The sequence below is a fragment of the Phoenix dactylifera genome, chromosome 11, assembly GCF_009389715.1.
Source record: "Phoenix dactylifera cultivar Barhee BC4 chromosome 11, palm_55x_up_171113_PBpolish2nd_filt_p, whole genome shotgun sequence".
In the NCBI taxonomy this organism is placed as follows: Eukaryota; Viridiplantae; Streptophyta; class Magnoliopsida; order Arecales; family Arecaceae; genus Phoenix; species Phoenix dactylifera.
The window spans coordinates 20,243,274-20,258,776 of record NC_052402.1 but is presented as its reverse complement, the minus strand read 5'-3'; the positions used below and the strand labels follow the sequence as shown (position 1 = coordinate 20,258,776).

The following is a 15,503-nucleotide window of genomic DNA, read 5'->3' as shown; positions in this document are numbered from 1 at the left end:
TTTGGGTTATGGTTTGGATCTGAGTCAGAAATTGGGGTTAGCCTGATTTGAGTGTAATCTGGTTCGTCAAGATTTAATCTAATCTGGTCTGGTCAGACCTGGTTTGGGTTGGGCTAGGGACCTATTTTTGGGCTGAGTTGGGTCTGATTGGATTTGTGGGCTGGTTTGGTTTGGGCCCGAGACCTGATTTGGACCTGTAATCTGGTTTGGTTCATTTGGGCCTAATCTGTGTTGGGCCACAATTGGTTTGGGTCTAAAGAATTCTGATTTTTGGGACCTAGTTTACTTATTCTTGAATCTATGAACTTAGGAGTTTAAGGAATTGGAATTAGTTTAAATTATGTTTCTTAATTAATTAAATAATTAATATTTATGTTTAATCAGGGGTTCGTGATATCTGTGGCAGGGATTTTTAAGCGAGCCCAGGTAGGTAACCTTGCTCAAAGTATGATTTACATGTATTATGCATATGTGTATGATTATTTCCAGCATATTGATATGTTTTATATTCTTGGCATCATTATTATTTAGAAGCATGTTTTTGACTGGAAATCGATCATCTGAAAATCTATTATGTAGATATTGGTTTTGAAAACTTATGTTTATATTAAGTTTGATTGTTGGAAATTGTGGATGTGATTTTGGAGACCGCGTGACTATTGTCTAGGATTCCCGCCAATGGGGTGGAAACGTTGGCCCTGTCGACTTGTATGAGGAACTAGTTCCGGCACTATGGGGTGTTTTGGCTCTGCGGAGCATGCTCTGAGGAGCAGAGATTGGGCACCCTGGGGTGCAGCACTGCGGTGCAGGGCTCCATTAGGAGTAGAGTGTTGACACTTCGGTGTGACCATGCCACTGGGTGATGTGGCCGTAGTCATGCGGTTTGATCTGTGGATTATGTTATGCGTGATGTGATAGACTGAGATGGTATATATATATTACTTGAGTATCGGATTGGTTTGCGGATCATCATATTTATTTTGTGCACATGACCTATAGTTACATTGCATATGCTTTAATACATGTTATCGTGACTTTATGCATGTTGTTACCTACTGAGCTGTTGTAGCTCATACCTATTTTTGACATAATTGCAGGAGATGATTGATGGGGGATTCGGGAGGAGAGGACTTATGACACTGGACATAGATAGATTTAGATTCATTTTGTCATAAGTAATTGATCTTGTAAATAAATGTTATCAACTTTATTTGAGACATTTGAAATTGAATTATTGATTTGATTATCATAAATGATAGATTTTTAGTATTGATATTGTGATCTGATGTTGTGACTTGAGTGTCTGATTATTCAGCCTTGCACGCCCGTGCGGTCCGCCGTGCGGGTGTGCGGCGTCTGGCGCGTCCCGGGCCTAGGTTCGGGTTCGGGGCGTGACAGATTTAGTGGTATCAGAGCCAGATTAACGATCACTAGGGACATCAGAACAAAAGAACAATAACTAATGAAAACCCTAGGAGCATAGGGACACATGTGAGGAAATGAGAGTGGGGTAGTAAACTCATAGGATGATTTTTGACTTAACCCTAACTTGTGGTATTATGTCTGTATCAGGATGCCGCCCCGCCGTGCTCGTGTACCACCTCGTCGTCTGATTGAGACGATGGGAGATGATCCGGCGACTCCTCGCCCAGCTGAGCGAGTTCAGGAAGAGGAGATTGCTCCGACAGTTTTAGACCGACCAGAGCAGGATCAGGCGGGAGGATCGACCCCAGTATTAGAACTGGTCAGGGAGGTGATTGGGCTGGTTAGACAGCAGAGGGACCCACAGCCACAGCATCCCTCTGCTAGCTCGTCGGATCAGGGGAGGAGAATTGCAGAATTCCGGAAGTTGGCTCCTCCGGCCTTCAAGGGAACCACAGATCCCCAGGAGGCCGAACACTGGCTTGACGAGATGGAGAAGGCCTTCAGGGCCATGGGATGCACCGAGGAGGAGAGAGTCAGATATGCTACTTATATGCTCCAGGACCGGGCACACCACTGGTGGGAGTCAGTGGAGCAGACCATGATACAGGATATCGGGACTGTGACTTGGGCTGGATTTCGGACGGCTTTTTATTCCAAATATTTTCCGTCCAGCCGTGTCAGAGAGTTGGAGAGAGAGTTCCTGAGTCTCTCTCAGGGGAGTATGTCAGTTGAGGATTACGAGGCAGAGTTCGATAGACTGTCTCGTTTTGCACCCTCCCTCGTCCAGGACCCTGTAGCCAGGATGAGTAGATTTGAGGAGGGATTGAGACCCCACCTGCGTCGAGGCTTGGCTGCTGTCCATTGGACCGACTATGATGATCTTGTAGACAGAGCGAAGAATATGGAGATTATCTGGAAAGAGACGCAGGAAGCACATAAAGGGAGGCTGAAGAGGGCCAGAGATTCTGATTCGGATAGTGAGCGGCATGTACGCCGACCCGTGCAGATCCGTCACGGAGCAGGACAGCGAGCTCCACCTGAGAGGACTGCACCAGAGCACCGGGTGATATCAGGAGCCTGTTATTTTTGCAGTCAGATTGGACACAAGGCCATTGATTGTCCCCGGAGACGGCCCAGGGTTGGAGCATGTTACAGATGTGGCCAACAGGGCCACAAGATGGCTCAGTGTCCTCAAACCCAGTCTAGGACTATTGTCTGTTATGGGTGTGGTCAGCCGGGCCACAGGATTTCTAGTTGTCCCCGGGCCGGATCTGTGCAGAGGCCACCGAGCGCTAGGGCTCCTCAGCGACAGATTCCCCCTGATCCAGCACAGATTTCTCAGCCAGCCGCTCCCAGACAGCAGACAGGAGGAAGGTCTCGCACCCAGGGACGGGTATATGCACTGACGCAGCAGGATGCTCAGGCATCCAACACGGCAGTGACAGGTACCTTATTAGTACATTCTACTTATGCATATGCACTATTCGACTCAGGGGCCACACACTCTTTTATTTCATCTACATATGTGCATAAGCATGATATATTTTGCTCACCCTTGGAGAGGGAATTATGTGTTAGTACCCCAGCTGGGGGTAAGATGATCACCTCACTGATATGCAAGTCTTGCCCAGTAATTGTAGAGGGTAGAGACTTGAAAGCTGACCTTATTGTCATGGACTTATATGAATTTGATTTAATTCTGGGTATGGATTGGTTAGCTATATATCACGCTACCATTGACTGCTTCTCGAAGCGGGTGACTTTCCGAATCCCTGACATTGAAGAGTTTTATTTTGTGGGTGATGGAGGGTGTGTCTCCCCTCAGATAGTGGCAGCCTTACAGGGTATTCGGTCTCTCAGGAAGGGGTGCTCTGTGTATATGGCAGCCGTCATGGATTCTGAGCAGTCGGAACAGAAAATTGAAGACATACCCGTGGTCAGGGAATACCCTGATGTTTTCCCTGATGAGCTTCCTGGTTTACCACCAGTTAGAGAGGTGGAATTTGCCATTGATTTAAACCCTGGTACGGCACCCATATCTAAACCTCCTTACAGAATGGCCCCTGCTGAACTAAAAGAACTGAAGGAACAGTTGCAGGAGCTATTGGATCTGGGTTTCATTCGACCCAGTGTCTCTCCTTGGGGTGCACCAGTGTTATTTGTGAGGAAGAAGGACGACAGTATGAGGCTATGCATTGATTTCCGGAAAATTAACAAAGTGACTATCAAGAACAGGTACCTCCTGCCCCGGATTGATGACTTGTTTGATCAGCTTCAGGGTGCCCAGGTGTTTTCAAAGATTGATCTGCGATCTGGATATCATCAGTTGAGGATAAAGGAGTCTGATATAGCCAAGACTGCCTTCCGCACCAGATATGGCCATTATGAGTATCTGGTGATGCCTTTCGGGTTGACAAATGCTCCAGCTGCATTTATAGATCTGATGAACAGGGTATTTAAACCTTTCTTGGACAAATTTGTAATTGTGTTTATTGATGACATCTTAATCTATTCCAAGAGTCATACTGAGTATGAGCAACACTTGAAAATTGTTTTGGAAATTTTGAGACAGAATCAATTGTATGGGAAACTGAAGAAATGTCAGTTCTGGCTGGATCAGGTGATGTTCTTGGGGCATGTGGTATCTAAAGAAGGAATTATGGCTGATCCGAAGAAGATCGAAGCTGTAGTTGACTGGAGCAGACCGACAAATGTATCAGAGATCCGCAGTTTCCTTGGATTAGCCGGCTATTACAGAAGATTTGTAGAAGGCTTCTCTAGTATTGCTGGGCCCTTGACTCGACTCACTCGCAAAGGAGTGAAATTCGAGTGGTCGGATCAGTGTGAGAAGAGCTTCGAGGAATTGAAGCGCCGGCTAGTGTCAGCACCTATTTTGACTCTGCCAGTCACGGGTGTTGATTATACTATTTACAGTGATGCCTCCAAGAAGGGTTTGGGCTGTGTGCTGATGCAGAATGGAAAAGTTATTGCCTACGCCTCTAGACAGCTCAAGCCTTATGAAGAAAACTATCCCACACATGATCTCGAGCTTGCAGCAGTTGTATTTGCTCTGAAAATATGGAGGCACTATTTGTATGGAGAGACATGTCAGATATATACTGATCATAAAAGCCTGAAATATCTCTTTACTCAAAAAGAGCTGAACATGAGACAGAGGAGGTGGCTGGAGTTGTTAAAAGATTATGATCTGACTATCCACTATCACCCTGGAAAGGCAAATGTAGTAGCAGATGCACTGAGCCGGAAATCTTCAGGGAATATTGCAGCCTTGATTACTACTCAGAAGGATATTCTGAAAGATCTGAGGAGAGCAGAGATAGAGGTGTATCTACATGAGGCTACTATGAAATTGGCAAACTTGCGAGTCCAGCCTACACTTATTGATAGAATTAAGGCAGCGCAAGTTGATGACCCTCGACTCTAGAAGATCAGGAGGGATATCGAGTCTGGTACACAGTCAGATTTCCGTATGCATGAAGATGGCTCTTTGAGGTTTATTAACAGAGTCTGTGTTCCAGATAATCCTGGTCTGAAGAAGGAAATCATGGATGAAGCTCACAGTACGGGATATACAGTGCACCCAGGCAGTACCAAGATGTACAAGGATCTGAAAGCGGTGTTTTGGTGGAATAATATGAAGAGGGAGATTGCCCAGCATGTATCTCAATGCTTAACTTGTCAGCAAGTTAAGATTGAGCATCAGAGACCAGCAGGTATGCTACAGCCTCTGCCGATTCCAGAGTAGAAATGGGAGCATATCACTATGGATTTCGTATCAGGGCTACCTCGTACCCTTAGAGGTCATGATTCAGTCTGGGTGTTCGTAGACAGACTGACCAAAACAGCTCATTTTCTGGCAATCAAGACTGGGATGACACTGGAGAAGCTGGCAGAATTATATATCGAGCAGATAGTACGGCTGCACGAAGTTCCAGTATCCATTGTATCAGACAGAGATTCTCGGTTTGTGGCACATTTCTGGGGCAGCTTGCACAGAGCTTTGGGGACCACCCTTAGCTTCAGTACAGCCTTTCATCCACAGACAGATGGACAGTCTGAGAGGACCATCAGATTCTAGAGGATATGCTGAGAGCCTGCTCTATTGATATGAGGGGCTCTTGGGATCATCACTTGTCACTGGTAGAGTTTGCTTATAATAATAGCTACCAGGCAAGCATACAGATGGCTCCTTATGAGGCTCTATATGGTAGGAAGTGCAGATCGCCTATCTGTTGGGATGATGTGGGGGAGAGGAAGATCTTGGGTCCAGAGATGGTGCAGCAGACAGTGGAAAAGATTCAGTTGATCAGAGAACGACTCCGAGCAGCTCAGAGCAGACAGAAAAGCTATGCAGATATCAGGAGGCGGGAATTGGAATTTCAGGTCGGAGATCATGTGTTCCTCAGAGTATCCCCTTCTAAAGGGATCATGCGGTTTGGAGTTCGAGGCAAGCTCAGTCCGATATATGTGGGACCCTTCGAGATTCTCGAGAGAGTTGGATCTGTTGCTTATAGACTGGCACTTCCACCTGCTCTATCGGGAGTTCATTCTGTATTTCATGTCTCCATGCTAAGGAAGTATATTGCTGATCCAAATCATGTGATTGATGTGGCACCTTTGCAGCTTCGCGCCGATCTTACATATGTGGAGCAGCCTGTCCGTATAGTGGATAGGAAGGACCAAGTCTTGAGAAGACGCACTATCCCATATGTCAAGGTCCAGTGGAGCAATCATAGTGAGAGAGAAGCCACCTGGGAGCTGGAGGAGGAGATGAGAGAGAAGTATCCAGCCTTGTTCTCGGATTGAGGTATGTTTTTAATTTCGAGGACGAAATTTTTTTTTTAGTTGGTTAGAGTGTAAGGACCTGAAATTGGGCCCATTCTTGGGCCCAATGAACTGAAGTCGGCAATGAATGCCGACTTCAGTCTGTTCATCGTGGTCTTCCCATTGATGAACACGCCGGCCGAACGGCCAGCGTGATCTCCGCAAGCCCCCCCCCTCTTCCCTCTTCCCCTCTTCCCTCTCCCTCTCTCTCTCTCTCTCTCCCCCTCTCTTTCTCTTCTCTGAGAACCCATCCCTTCCTCTTCTTTTTCCCCTCTTTTGAGAAGATCGCCGGAGCCCCGTCGTCGCCGGAGCCGCCATCGCCGCCGGAGAAACACTCGTCGACGACCGGAGGTGAGCAAGACAACGTAGGCCTATTTTTTTTGGATTTAAGGGAAGAGAAACGATGGGAATCAATGGGTTTTATTTCTCCTGTTTCGGGGAAGTTCCTTTTTGGGAGATTCGGCTGGCCGACGGCGGCCGGCCGGGGTCAATCCGGCCGAAATGGGTTCAGCCGGAGGTGGGTGAACGGGGGCCGGGCTTCCAGCCCCGGTCTCCCTCTCTTTCCTCCCTTTTCTTTCTCTCTCTCTCTCTCCTTCTTCTCTTCTTCTTCCCGTTCGGTGCCGCCTGTGAAGGTGGGGTAGCCGACGACGGCTGGCCGAGCGCCGCCGCCGAGGGCCACGGTCGGCCGCCGAGGGCCGACTGGAGCCACCAGCCACCCCCCCCCCTTCTTCCTTTCTTCTTCTTCTTCTCCTTCTTCTTCCTCTCCTTCTTTTTCTTCTTCTTCTTCTTCTTCTTCTTCCGGCTGGGTGCTTGTCCTTGCTTTGATTTTCGTGCCTCAAGTGGGGATCAGACCATGAACCGGTTCCACCTAATCCTTGTATTGGGTTTGATCTGAATTTGAGTGAATAGGTTTGGGTTATGGTTTGGATCTGAGTCAGAAATTGGGGTTAGCCTGATTTGAGTGTAATCTGGTTCGTCAAGATTTAATCTAATCTGGTCTGGTCAGACCTGGTTTGGGTTGGGCTAGGGACCTGTTTTTGGGCTGAGTTGGGTCTGATTGGATTTGTGGGCTGGTTTGGTTTGGGCCCGAGACCTGATTTGGACCTGTAATCTGGTTTGGTTCATTTGGGCCTAATCTGTGTTGGGCCACAATTGGTTTGGGTCTAAAGAATTCTGATTTTTGGGACCTAGTTTACTTATTCTTGGATCTATGAACTTAGGAGTTTAGGGGATTGGAATTAGTTTAAATTATGTTTCTTAATTAATTAAATAATTAATATTTATGTTTAATCAGGGGTTCGTGATATCTGTGGCAGGGATTTTTAAGCGAGCCCAGGTAGGTAACCTTGCTCAAAGTATGATTTACATGTATTATGCATATGTGTATGATTATTTCCAGCATATTGATATGTTTTATATTCTTGGCATCATTATTATTTGGAAGCATGTTTTTGACTGGAAATCGATCATCTGAAAATCTATTATGTAGATATTGGTTTTGAAAACTTATGTTTATATTAAGTTTGATTGTTGGAAATTGTGGATGTGATTTTGGAGACCGCGTGACTATTGTCTAGGATTCCCGCCAATGGGGTGGAAACGTTGGCCCTGTCGACTTGTATGAGGAACTAGTTCCGGCACTATGGGGTGTTTTGGCTCTGCGGAGCATGCTCTGAGGAGCAGAGATTGGGCACCCTGGGGTGCAGCACTGCGGTGCAGGGCTCCATTAGGAGCAGAGTGTTGACACTTCGGTGTGACCATGCCACTGGGTGATGTGGCCGTAGTCATGTGGTTTGATCTGTGGATTATGTTATGCGTGATGTGATAGACTGAGATGGTATATATATATTACTTGAGTATCGGATTGGTTTGCGGATCATCATATTTATTTTGTGCACATGACCTGTAGTTACATTGCATATGCTTTAATACATGTTATCGTGACTTTATGCATGTTGTTACCTACTGAGCTGTTGTAGCTCATACCTGTTTTTGACATAATTGCAGGAGATGATTGATGGGGGATTTGGGAGGAGAGGACTTATGACACTGGACATAGATAGATTTAGATTCATTTTGTCATAAGTAATTGATCTTGTAAATAAATGTTATCAACTTTATTTGAGACATTTGAAATTGAATTATTGATTTGATTATCATAAATGATAGATTTTTAGTATTGATATTGTGATCTGATGTTGTGACTTGAGTGTCTGATTATTCAGCCTTGCACGCCTGTGCGGTCCGCCGTGCGGGTGTGCGGCGTCTGGCGCGTCCCGGGCCTAGGTTCGGGTTCGGGGCGTGACATAAACCATACTCACTATCCCATAATTCTTCATAATCCATATGATTTTTAGCCCCTCCATGGCCGTTCACCTCATGCCTCGCTGGATCCACTCAACATCTTACCTTAGCACCAATCCCCAATTTCTAGGATAACTTTACCTTGATTTCTACCTTCTACTACTCCTCCACATATTAGCCTTCAGGTTTATTCTTGTGCTTGCATGTTTAAGCAGCACTCAGGGCCGACATGCTTGATCTGCAATTAATCAAGCATGTACTAGTGCTTGTGGTGCCATGGTGCTTGATCCGTCCAAGATCCAGTACCTAGATGTGCCTATGTCGCCCCCATGCCTGATCCCAAGATGTTCTTGGTGCTAATTGGTGCCATGGTGCCTGTATGCTTGATCCCAGAGTGGTTCTTGGTATGCACAGGTGCTTACAGTGCCCACACGCCGGATCCTCGCAAGATTTGATTGCCTATTGATATTACTGTGTGGCGTGGTTTCTAATTCCATGGTTGTTTTAAGCTCTATGGTGATAGTTCGAATGGCCTAGGATGGGGTTCTATTTTTTTTGCAAATGGGACTTGTGTATGTTAATTTTTTCTTTCATTGAGAGCATAATACCTTGATTATTAAGTATTTCGTGGAACCATCCGTTTATCGTTCAATTGTTAGTTGTTTACTTGCTATTTAGCAATTCATTATTCTGCAACAGCCAAAGTTTGGCTGTTGCATTATAGCTGGTTATCATACAAATGTATAATTGTTTAGCAGTTTACTATTGGAAGCTGAATACCATCATTGCATAATTGTATGAACATGCACAGTTTATAGGTTCATTATTATTGCATAACCCATGCGTGTATATAGTTGTTCATCTAGAAGTATGCCTCCTCCACACACATCATGGTCGATGCATATCCCATGTAAATATTGTTACTTGCCATTAAATTTTGTATCAACATAATTTCATTCTACTTCATGTATTGGTATATATTTCGACATATAACTCTGAATTCATTTCTCATGTAATGGTATTGCCACTAAAGGATGCAGATCGATGACAAATTCACAGTCAAATAAGTATATACATCAGTGCATCGCCTTAGACCGTTTGTATGACCTTTATCTGTCTTCAATTTGACTTTCCACTTCACCTGTGATTTTTTTTCCAGAGCCTGAAAATGCTTGTTCCTGAGCACATTCTCATAAAAATCAGCTATATTGAGATGATGGACAAAATTTGTTCCTAGCCATAATTCCATCGAAAACAACTTCACATACAGTTCTGACCACCGACTAAAAGAGGGTATTTCACCTGGACTTCACCAACCTCCCTCCTCTTTTTTTTTTTTTTTTTGCTATAGCAGATGGTTCATCCACCTCTAGTGTGAATGCATCCATAAAAGTTAAAAGACAATACATTATGGAGTGCGCTAGGCAACTTCTTTTTTCCAACCTAGAGAAAATTCTTAGAATGATCCGCCACATACGAAGCCACCCAATCCACAACCCTGCTAGCTTCTCTATAAATGTGCCTAGCCCGCCCTCCCTTGTCTTTCAACAATAAGTCAGAGCAGAAATGTACAATCCTCCATAAGACATGCCTTAGCAATTTCTTGGTCCAATTATCGCTGAAGAGAAAATAACAAACTAAAGGTTTACTAAAGGTTTACGGGAATTTGGATTCCAATACAAGGACAAAATATCCCACCGCTACATTATTCACTGAAGCTTCAATATAGTGCTAAGCAAGTTTGACACAGAAAGGAGCACTACAGAGCAGCAATGCACTCAATCTCAATCCTGGCATTCATGGGTAATGCTGCTACTTGGTAAGTGGAGCGCGCTGGGGCAGGAGATGAGAAATCTGCATGAAGAAAACACAAGTTAATCATAAAATATAATGCCTGAATATATGAATATAACATAGGTGATGTAGCATTGCATTTAATCCTGCTAGTTGCTTTCATGTAATTTCAAACATGAGTTGGATGCGTTTTTCAAGTTTGGAGCATGATCGGACAAATGGATCTTGCTTCAGTGAAACACATCTTGATAACGAAAACATATTATGTGCGAATCCAAAGCCGAAAATGCCTTGGGAACCAGATAGTGGATCACCGATCCAAAAAAGAAATGCGGAAATACTTTTAAGAAATACAGTATTCCTATCTGCAAGAATAAAAATTAAATAAGTGCAAATGACACAGCTATTTTGTCATTGCTATAGAGAAAATATGATGAATATATAGGATAGGTTAGCACACAAAATGGATTTGGAATTACTTAATTAAAAAGCAAAGAAAATTGAATTTAGGGGGGGGGGGGGTGCGAACCAAATCTCCATGCATAATATCTCTGATCCAGTCAATAAATTTGAAAGACAAGACAGGCCCAGAACAAGAGGAACTTTTGTCCATGACTTACATTTAGAGTATATCTCATTGACAGTTTTGAAATCCTTTAGGTCTGCTAACCTGTGAAAAGAAAAATTTGAGGTCAGCAAAATTCTAGTCAAGTCTTATATTTTGAGGTAATGAAAAAAAAAAAACCACTGTTACATGATTGTTGTCTTAACAACTGAAGAGTAGCTAGCACCACTCGCTTTTAATATTTCCCCCATATTCTTTAAAACCTGCAAGTTTATAGACATCAAAAATTATCAACCACAATGACAATGTCACCGAACAAAACCTCAAGACATCAAAAGTGTCAAGCACAAACAATGCTGCCAAACAAAATGACGATAAGTACAGCAAAATATTAAAGCTATGGCCCTTCCTTGCTTTTGGGCATCAAACTATATGAATCTACCACTTTGTGCAACAATTCCACGGAAAACACCAGAAAAATTCCACAGAAAACTATATAAAATGAGGGGAAAACGAAAAATAAGGCTCCACAGAAGAGTAATAAGCTTCACCAAGAATCCCTTCATTCGACCAGAACTCCCAAATCCCTCAATCATAACCAACACATGCATTCCAAAAGTCGATGTTTAAGTCACTGTCCAGAACTTCTCCCATATTCTTTAGAATACTCGTATATAATAGCTATTAGCTAAATAACATAAGGGACCTCAAACATCAGATACAATCTTCCTTATGTCCTAATATGACCCTGAATACCAAAAAAAAAAGAACTCAAATTTGTTGCTATTCCTGTTTCATAACTTCAAGAGTTCTGCTTCTGCATTAGTTATAATTTTCTTGATAGCATTCCAAGATTGCATCAAACAAAGATAACTCAAAATTAAAAGCAAAAAGAAACTGGAATCTGATTTAAAATAAAAGTTTAAGGCCTAAACAGCAGGAAAGCTGTTTTTTGCAATACTAACTGCCAATTTCGACATAGATTACCCCCACATTAATTTGCTGGAAATATCTTTCTGGAAGAGCAAAATGCTCTTCTTAAAGGCAAACTTATGAAATCTGATATTTGATCATCCAGTTAAGAACATATTCGAGATAATGGTGCATCAGTTATATACCAACTTTCCAACACATTGAACGACAATATCATACTGACACGTATAAATGATAGCTCCACAATGACTAGATGTGTCCACCATAGACATCAGTCATCAATGCATTATGGCCAATTATCCCCTCACCCACACGCTATACTGAAAACAAATAACTTTTTCAAAGCTTCATCTGACTTGTCTTACTGATCACAAATTCATATGCTATTTTAACATCTGTCCTAAAATGATCATTTTTTTTTTTCTAAATGTCACATTTTACACAGCTTGGATCATGAGCAGTACTGCATCTACATTTGGTATGGATACCAGGCACCTAGGCAAGCCCAAGTGTTCAGCAGTTTCTTCTCCAAAAGCACTGATATGGGGACAATCCCATATACAATTTATACAGAAAAGTTAATTTGTGCAATAATAACATTAAAGAAAAAGAAAACATAGGTTTGACACCTCACTATAAGAAGCTGGACACTTTTTAGCAGAAATTCATAAAGAATCAAGTATGATGAATTGTAGTAGATTGTTTTTGACATGTCACTCCAGAAAAGAAACATCAAGTGTTGACACTTAGCTGATGCAGCAGAACACTCCATTTTTGGGGTGGCAAGGTGTGTCCTAACTAAATAAGTGCTCACAAATTTATCAAAAATCAACATGTTTCATGTTGAGAGAACACACTTCAATATAATTTAGTTACATGTATACGTGAAACAGTGACTCACATCACGCTTAATTTAACATAAAATTCTTTGATGCAAGAATGAAACATGACTAACAAATTCAAAAACATAGTTTCACAATGGATCTAGCTCCACTTGACCATGAAGCAGAGGACATTTTTGTCCAGTATTTCATAAAAATATCTTTGAATTGTCATAATAAGGATAATCTTCTACACTATTTAAAAAGTGGGATTAGTGGCTTTCCTAGATAGGATTTATGAGCAACTTCATTACCTGCTCTGTCTGTTCCTCAATGGTATCAGAGACAAATTTTCCAGTCTGCATTCATATAGTCAAAAAATTAGTCAGGTGCATAAAAGTACTGTAAAAAATGTTGCAGGCACACATACATGTTGTCTGTTATGATCTAGAAGTAAGATGGAAGACGATGAGATAACAAACCTCAGGAACAAGACCTAAAACACCAGAGACAAAAACAAGGTTATTGGCTTTGATAGCCTGAGAATATGGCCCCAATGCTGCAGGCGCCTTTTCTGTTCGCACAGCTTCCTTTTTATCTAAAACCAGGGCAGTAAATCACCTTTAGTACATGTTGACAATTAAGCTTGCCAAATTTATTAAAAGGTACGAACATGTCAAAATTATGAAATATTAGATTCCTTTCTAACTCACGGTCCAAGAAACTTTTGATTCCAAATTACATCTGAACTAAAATATCTTGGTTTTCTGGCTGACCAAAATGAGTGTCAAAACAGTTATGTGCTTATTCCATCCCTGTTTTGGCCTTTTTTAGGCAAAACCAGTCCATACTTATCGATTATAAGTTGATAAGTTTGTTATTATAAACCATAGTTAATAGGTCCTAACAGCCTTTTGGATTCCTTTCTTTCCTCATCAAACTTCAAGTCCAACTTGCCCTAAATTTTTCTTGGACAGCAAGTCTACACAACCTTTAAAAACCAAACCTATATATTAATCCCTTTTGCCTTCATGTCACTTGCATGTGATCCCTGCAACTGGGGGATGGCAACACAAATTAGCATTGGAGAAAAAGAATTAAGAGGGGTTGCTGTTGAGAAAGGATCTCATGATAAATCCTTGAGGGCAGGGTCGTTTTCATCGCAAAGGGTTGGTGGGTTGTTAGGATAATTCAAATTAAAATCAAATATAAATTTGACAATAATTAAAAATTTGAGATAGTTCATTTTATGGTTTACTTTGGGGATAAAAAGTACTAGGTAAAGATGGGTCCGCAATGAGCACTTTGGCGAAAGGAGAAAACTAGCAAGAAAATGTTATTTATACGCAGGCTTTCTCCTCTAGGTGGCATGTAACTCGTATCTATTTTCCATCTTCCCTTCTTTCTCATTCCTACATTTCCCCTGATGGTATCTTGTCACACCCTTATCTAATTCCACATTGTTGGCTAATGCCAACACAAATATTTAGCAAATACTTATTTAAACTATGCTTTCCATTTAACAGTCAAAGGTTTATGCCAAATGAGATTATCAAACTGTCCAACAGAACAGTACAGGATAATCTCTGATGCTTCTGTTCCATTTCTGTGCAGATATTGACATGTCTATTTAAACAACATCTTAAGCAAAAATCCAAAAATACTAAATTACAACTACATCATGAACCCCATAAATATATCATTTCTCATTTCCTTTCTACAAACAATCCCTTAATCTTCCAACCCCTTTTCCAAAGAAGATCAAAACATCAGAAGGCCCATTTCGTCAATAATATATCAGAAACTAAATCACTTGAAAACAACAAAAATCAGAAGTCCAGAACAGACTCTTATAAATCTAAAATATATGAAAAGAAAAGCACTGCCAAAAATAGAAGCCAGACGGAATCAAAGCCTAAATTGCAAAATACCAGTGAATCCCAGATAAAACGAACGTAAAAGTATAATTTTTATTATTAAAAAAAAAGATCAAGGGGATAGGGAACGAAGAAGGGCTAATACCGGCGGCGGCGGACGTAGGGTTGGTGGAGAGGGCCGCGTTGACGCAGGCGAAGGGCTTGAAGCGGGACGTCCAGAGGCGGGAGCTGGCGAGGGAGACGCAGCAGAGACCCACGGCGACCGGGGCCCGAGCGCGCAGCGATCGCAGGTCGATAGCCGGCGCTCCCACGGACCTCGCAGCGCTCCACGACATTGCTACTCCAAACCCTACACCCACTCGATCACTGGACTGGCGCGAGTTCGGACCACGGCCTTAACGGAGCGTTTCCATCTAAACTTCTTCCTCCTTTTTATAGACTTCGGGTGGGCGTTTTTAATGGGCTAGGTAGGATGTAGTCGCGGGCTCTGCCGAGCGGTTCAGCCCAATTCCGTGCCCTTACTCAATGCTGGCTACAATGTTGTAGCGAAGATGGACTGAAGGCTGGATATAATGGAAGGGTTCAAGTGGAGGTGGGCCAGATCAAGTTAAATTAATGCCCATTTCATCAACTCTGATCACTATGGATATGAAAGTCCTGCGTAAGTTATGTTAAATCAAATTATGTAAACAGAAAAAGATAACTTAAGAGAGCAACATTGTTATGTGTGATAGGGGAAGAAGATTAATTAGGAGGAAAAAAGAGAAGAGTTCATCTTGATGAGAGTTTTAAATTGATAGAATGAGGGAGGGAGGTTTTGTAAAAGGCAAAAAGATTCATCTTATTAGTGTGTTTAGATATTAGTGGAAACTAATGGAGATTGAATTAGTATCAACGGTATTAAAGAGTACTCATATTCATCAAAAAAACTAGTAACGA

The 15,503-nt window shown here is 42.4% G+C and overlaps 1 protein-coding gene and 1 long non-coding RNA gene across 3 annotated transcripts; one reads left to right on the top strand and one right to left on the bottom strand.

Annotated features, from left to right (window-relative positions):
- Positions 1 to 364: 364 nt before the first annotated feature.
- Positions 365 to 1,273, top strand: LOC120112598. Its single transcript, XR_005514177.1, has 2 exons — positions 365 to 426; positions 1,098 to 1,273. It is a non-coding gene; the product is annotated as an uncharacterized LOC120112598 (long non-coding RNA).
- Positions 1,274 to 10,133: 8,860 nt separating this feature from the next.
- On the bottom strand, positions 10,134 to 14,983 carry LOC103719107 (reactive Intermediate Deaminase A, chloroplastic). Of its 2 annotated transcripts, none has more exons than XM_008808183.3 (6): positions 14,710 to 14,983; positions 13,170 to 13,285; positions 13,002 to 13,046; positions 11,123 to 11,196; positions 10,989 to 11,038; positions 10,134 to 10,428 (listed from the first exon to the last, which is right to left on the bottom strand). In XM_008808183.3, exons 1-6 carry the CDS (start codon positions 14,897 to 14,899, stop codon positions 10,334 to 10,336), a joined length of 570 nt encoding a protein of 189 aa, XP_008806405.2. In that variant the 5' UTR covers positions 14,900 to 14,983; the 3' UTR covers positions 10,134 to 10,333. The 2 variants fall into 2 exon arrangements, with proteins under 2 accessions (XP_008806405.2, XP_026665058.2); XM_026809257.2 differs by having other exon boundaries at positions 10,322 to 10,428; positions 10,898 to 11,038.
- Between the last annotated feature and the right edge of the window lie 520 nt (positions 14,984 to 15,503).

Excerpts from the sequence above, each read along its gene's own strand:
- LOC103719107 (XM_008808183.3), bottom strand. The coding sequence starts at position 14,899 with ATGTCGTGGAGCGCTGCGAGGTCCGTGGGAGCGCCGGCTATCGACCTG. Across the intron at positions 13,286-14,709 it reads CCCTACGTCCGCCGCCGCCG|ATAAAAAGGAAGCTGTGCGA; the intron begins GTATTAGCCCTT and ends CCCTGGTTTTAG. Across the intron at positions 13,047-13,169 it reads TTTTAGGTCTTGTTCCTGAG|ACTGGAAAATTTGTCTCTGA; the intron begins GTTTGTTATCTC and ends ATATGAATGCAG.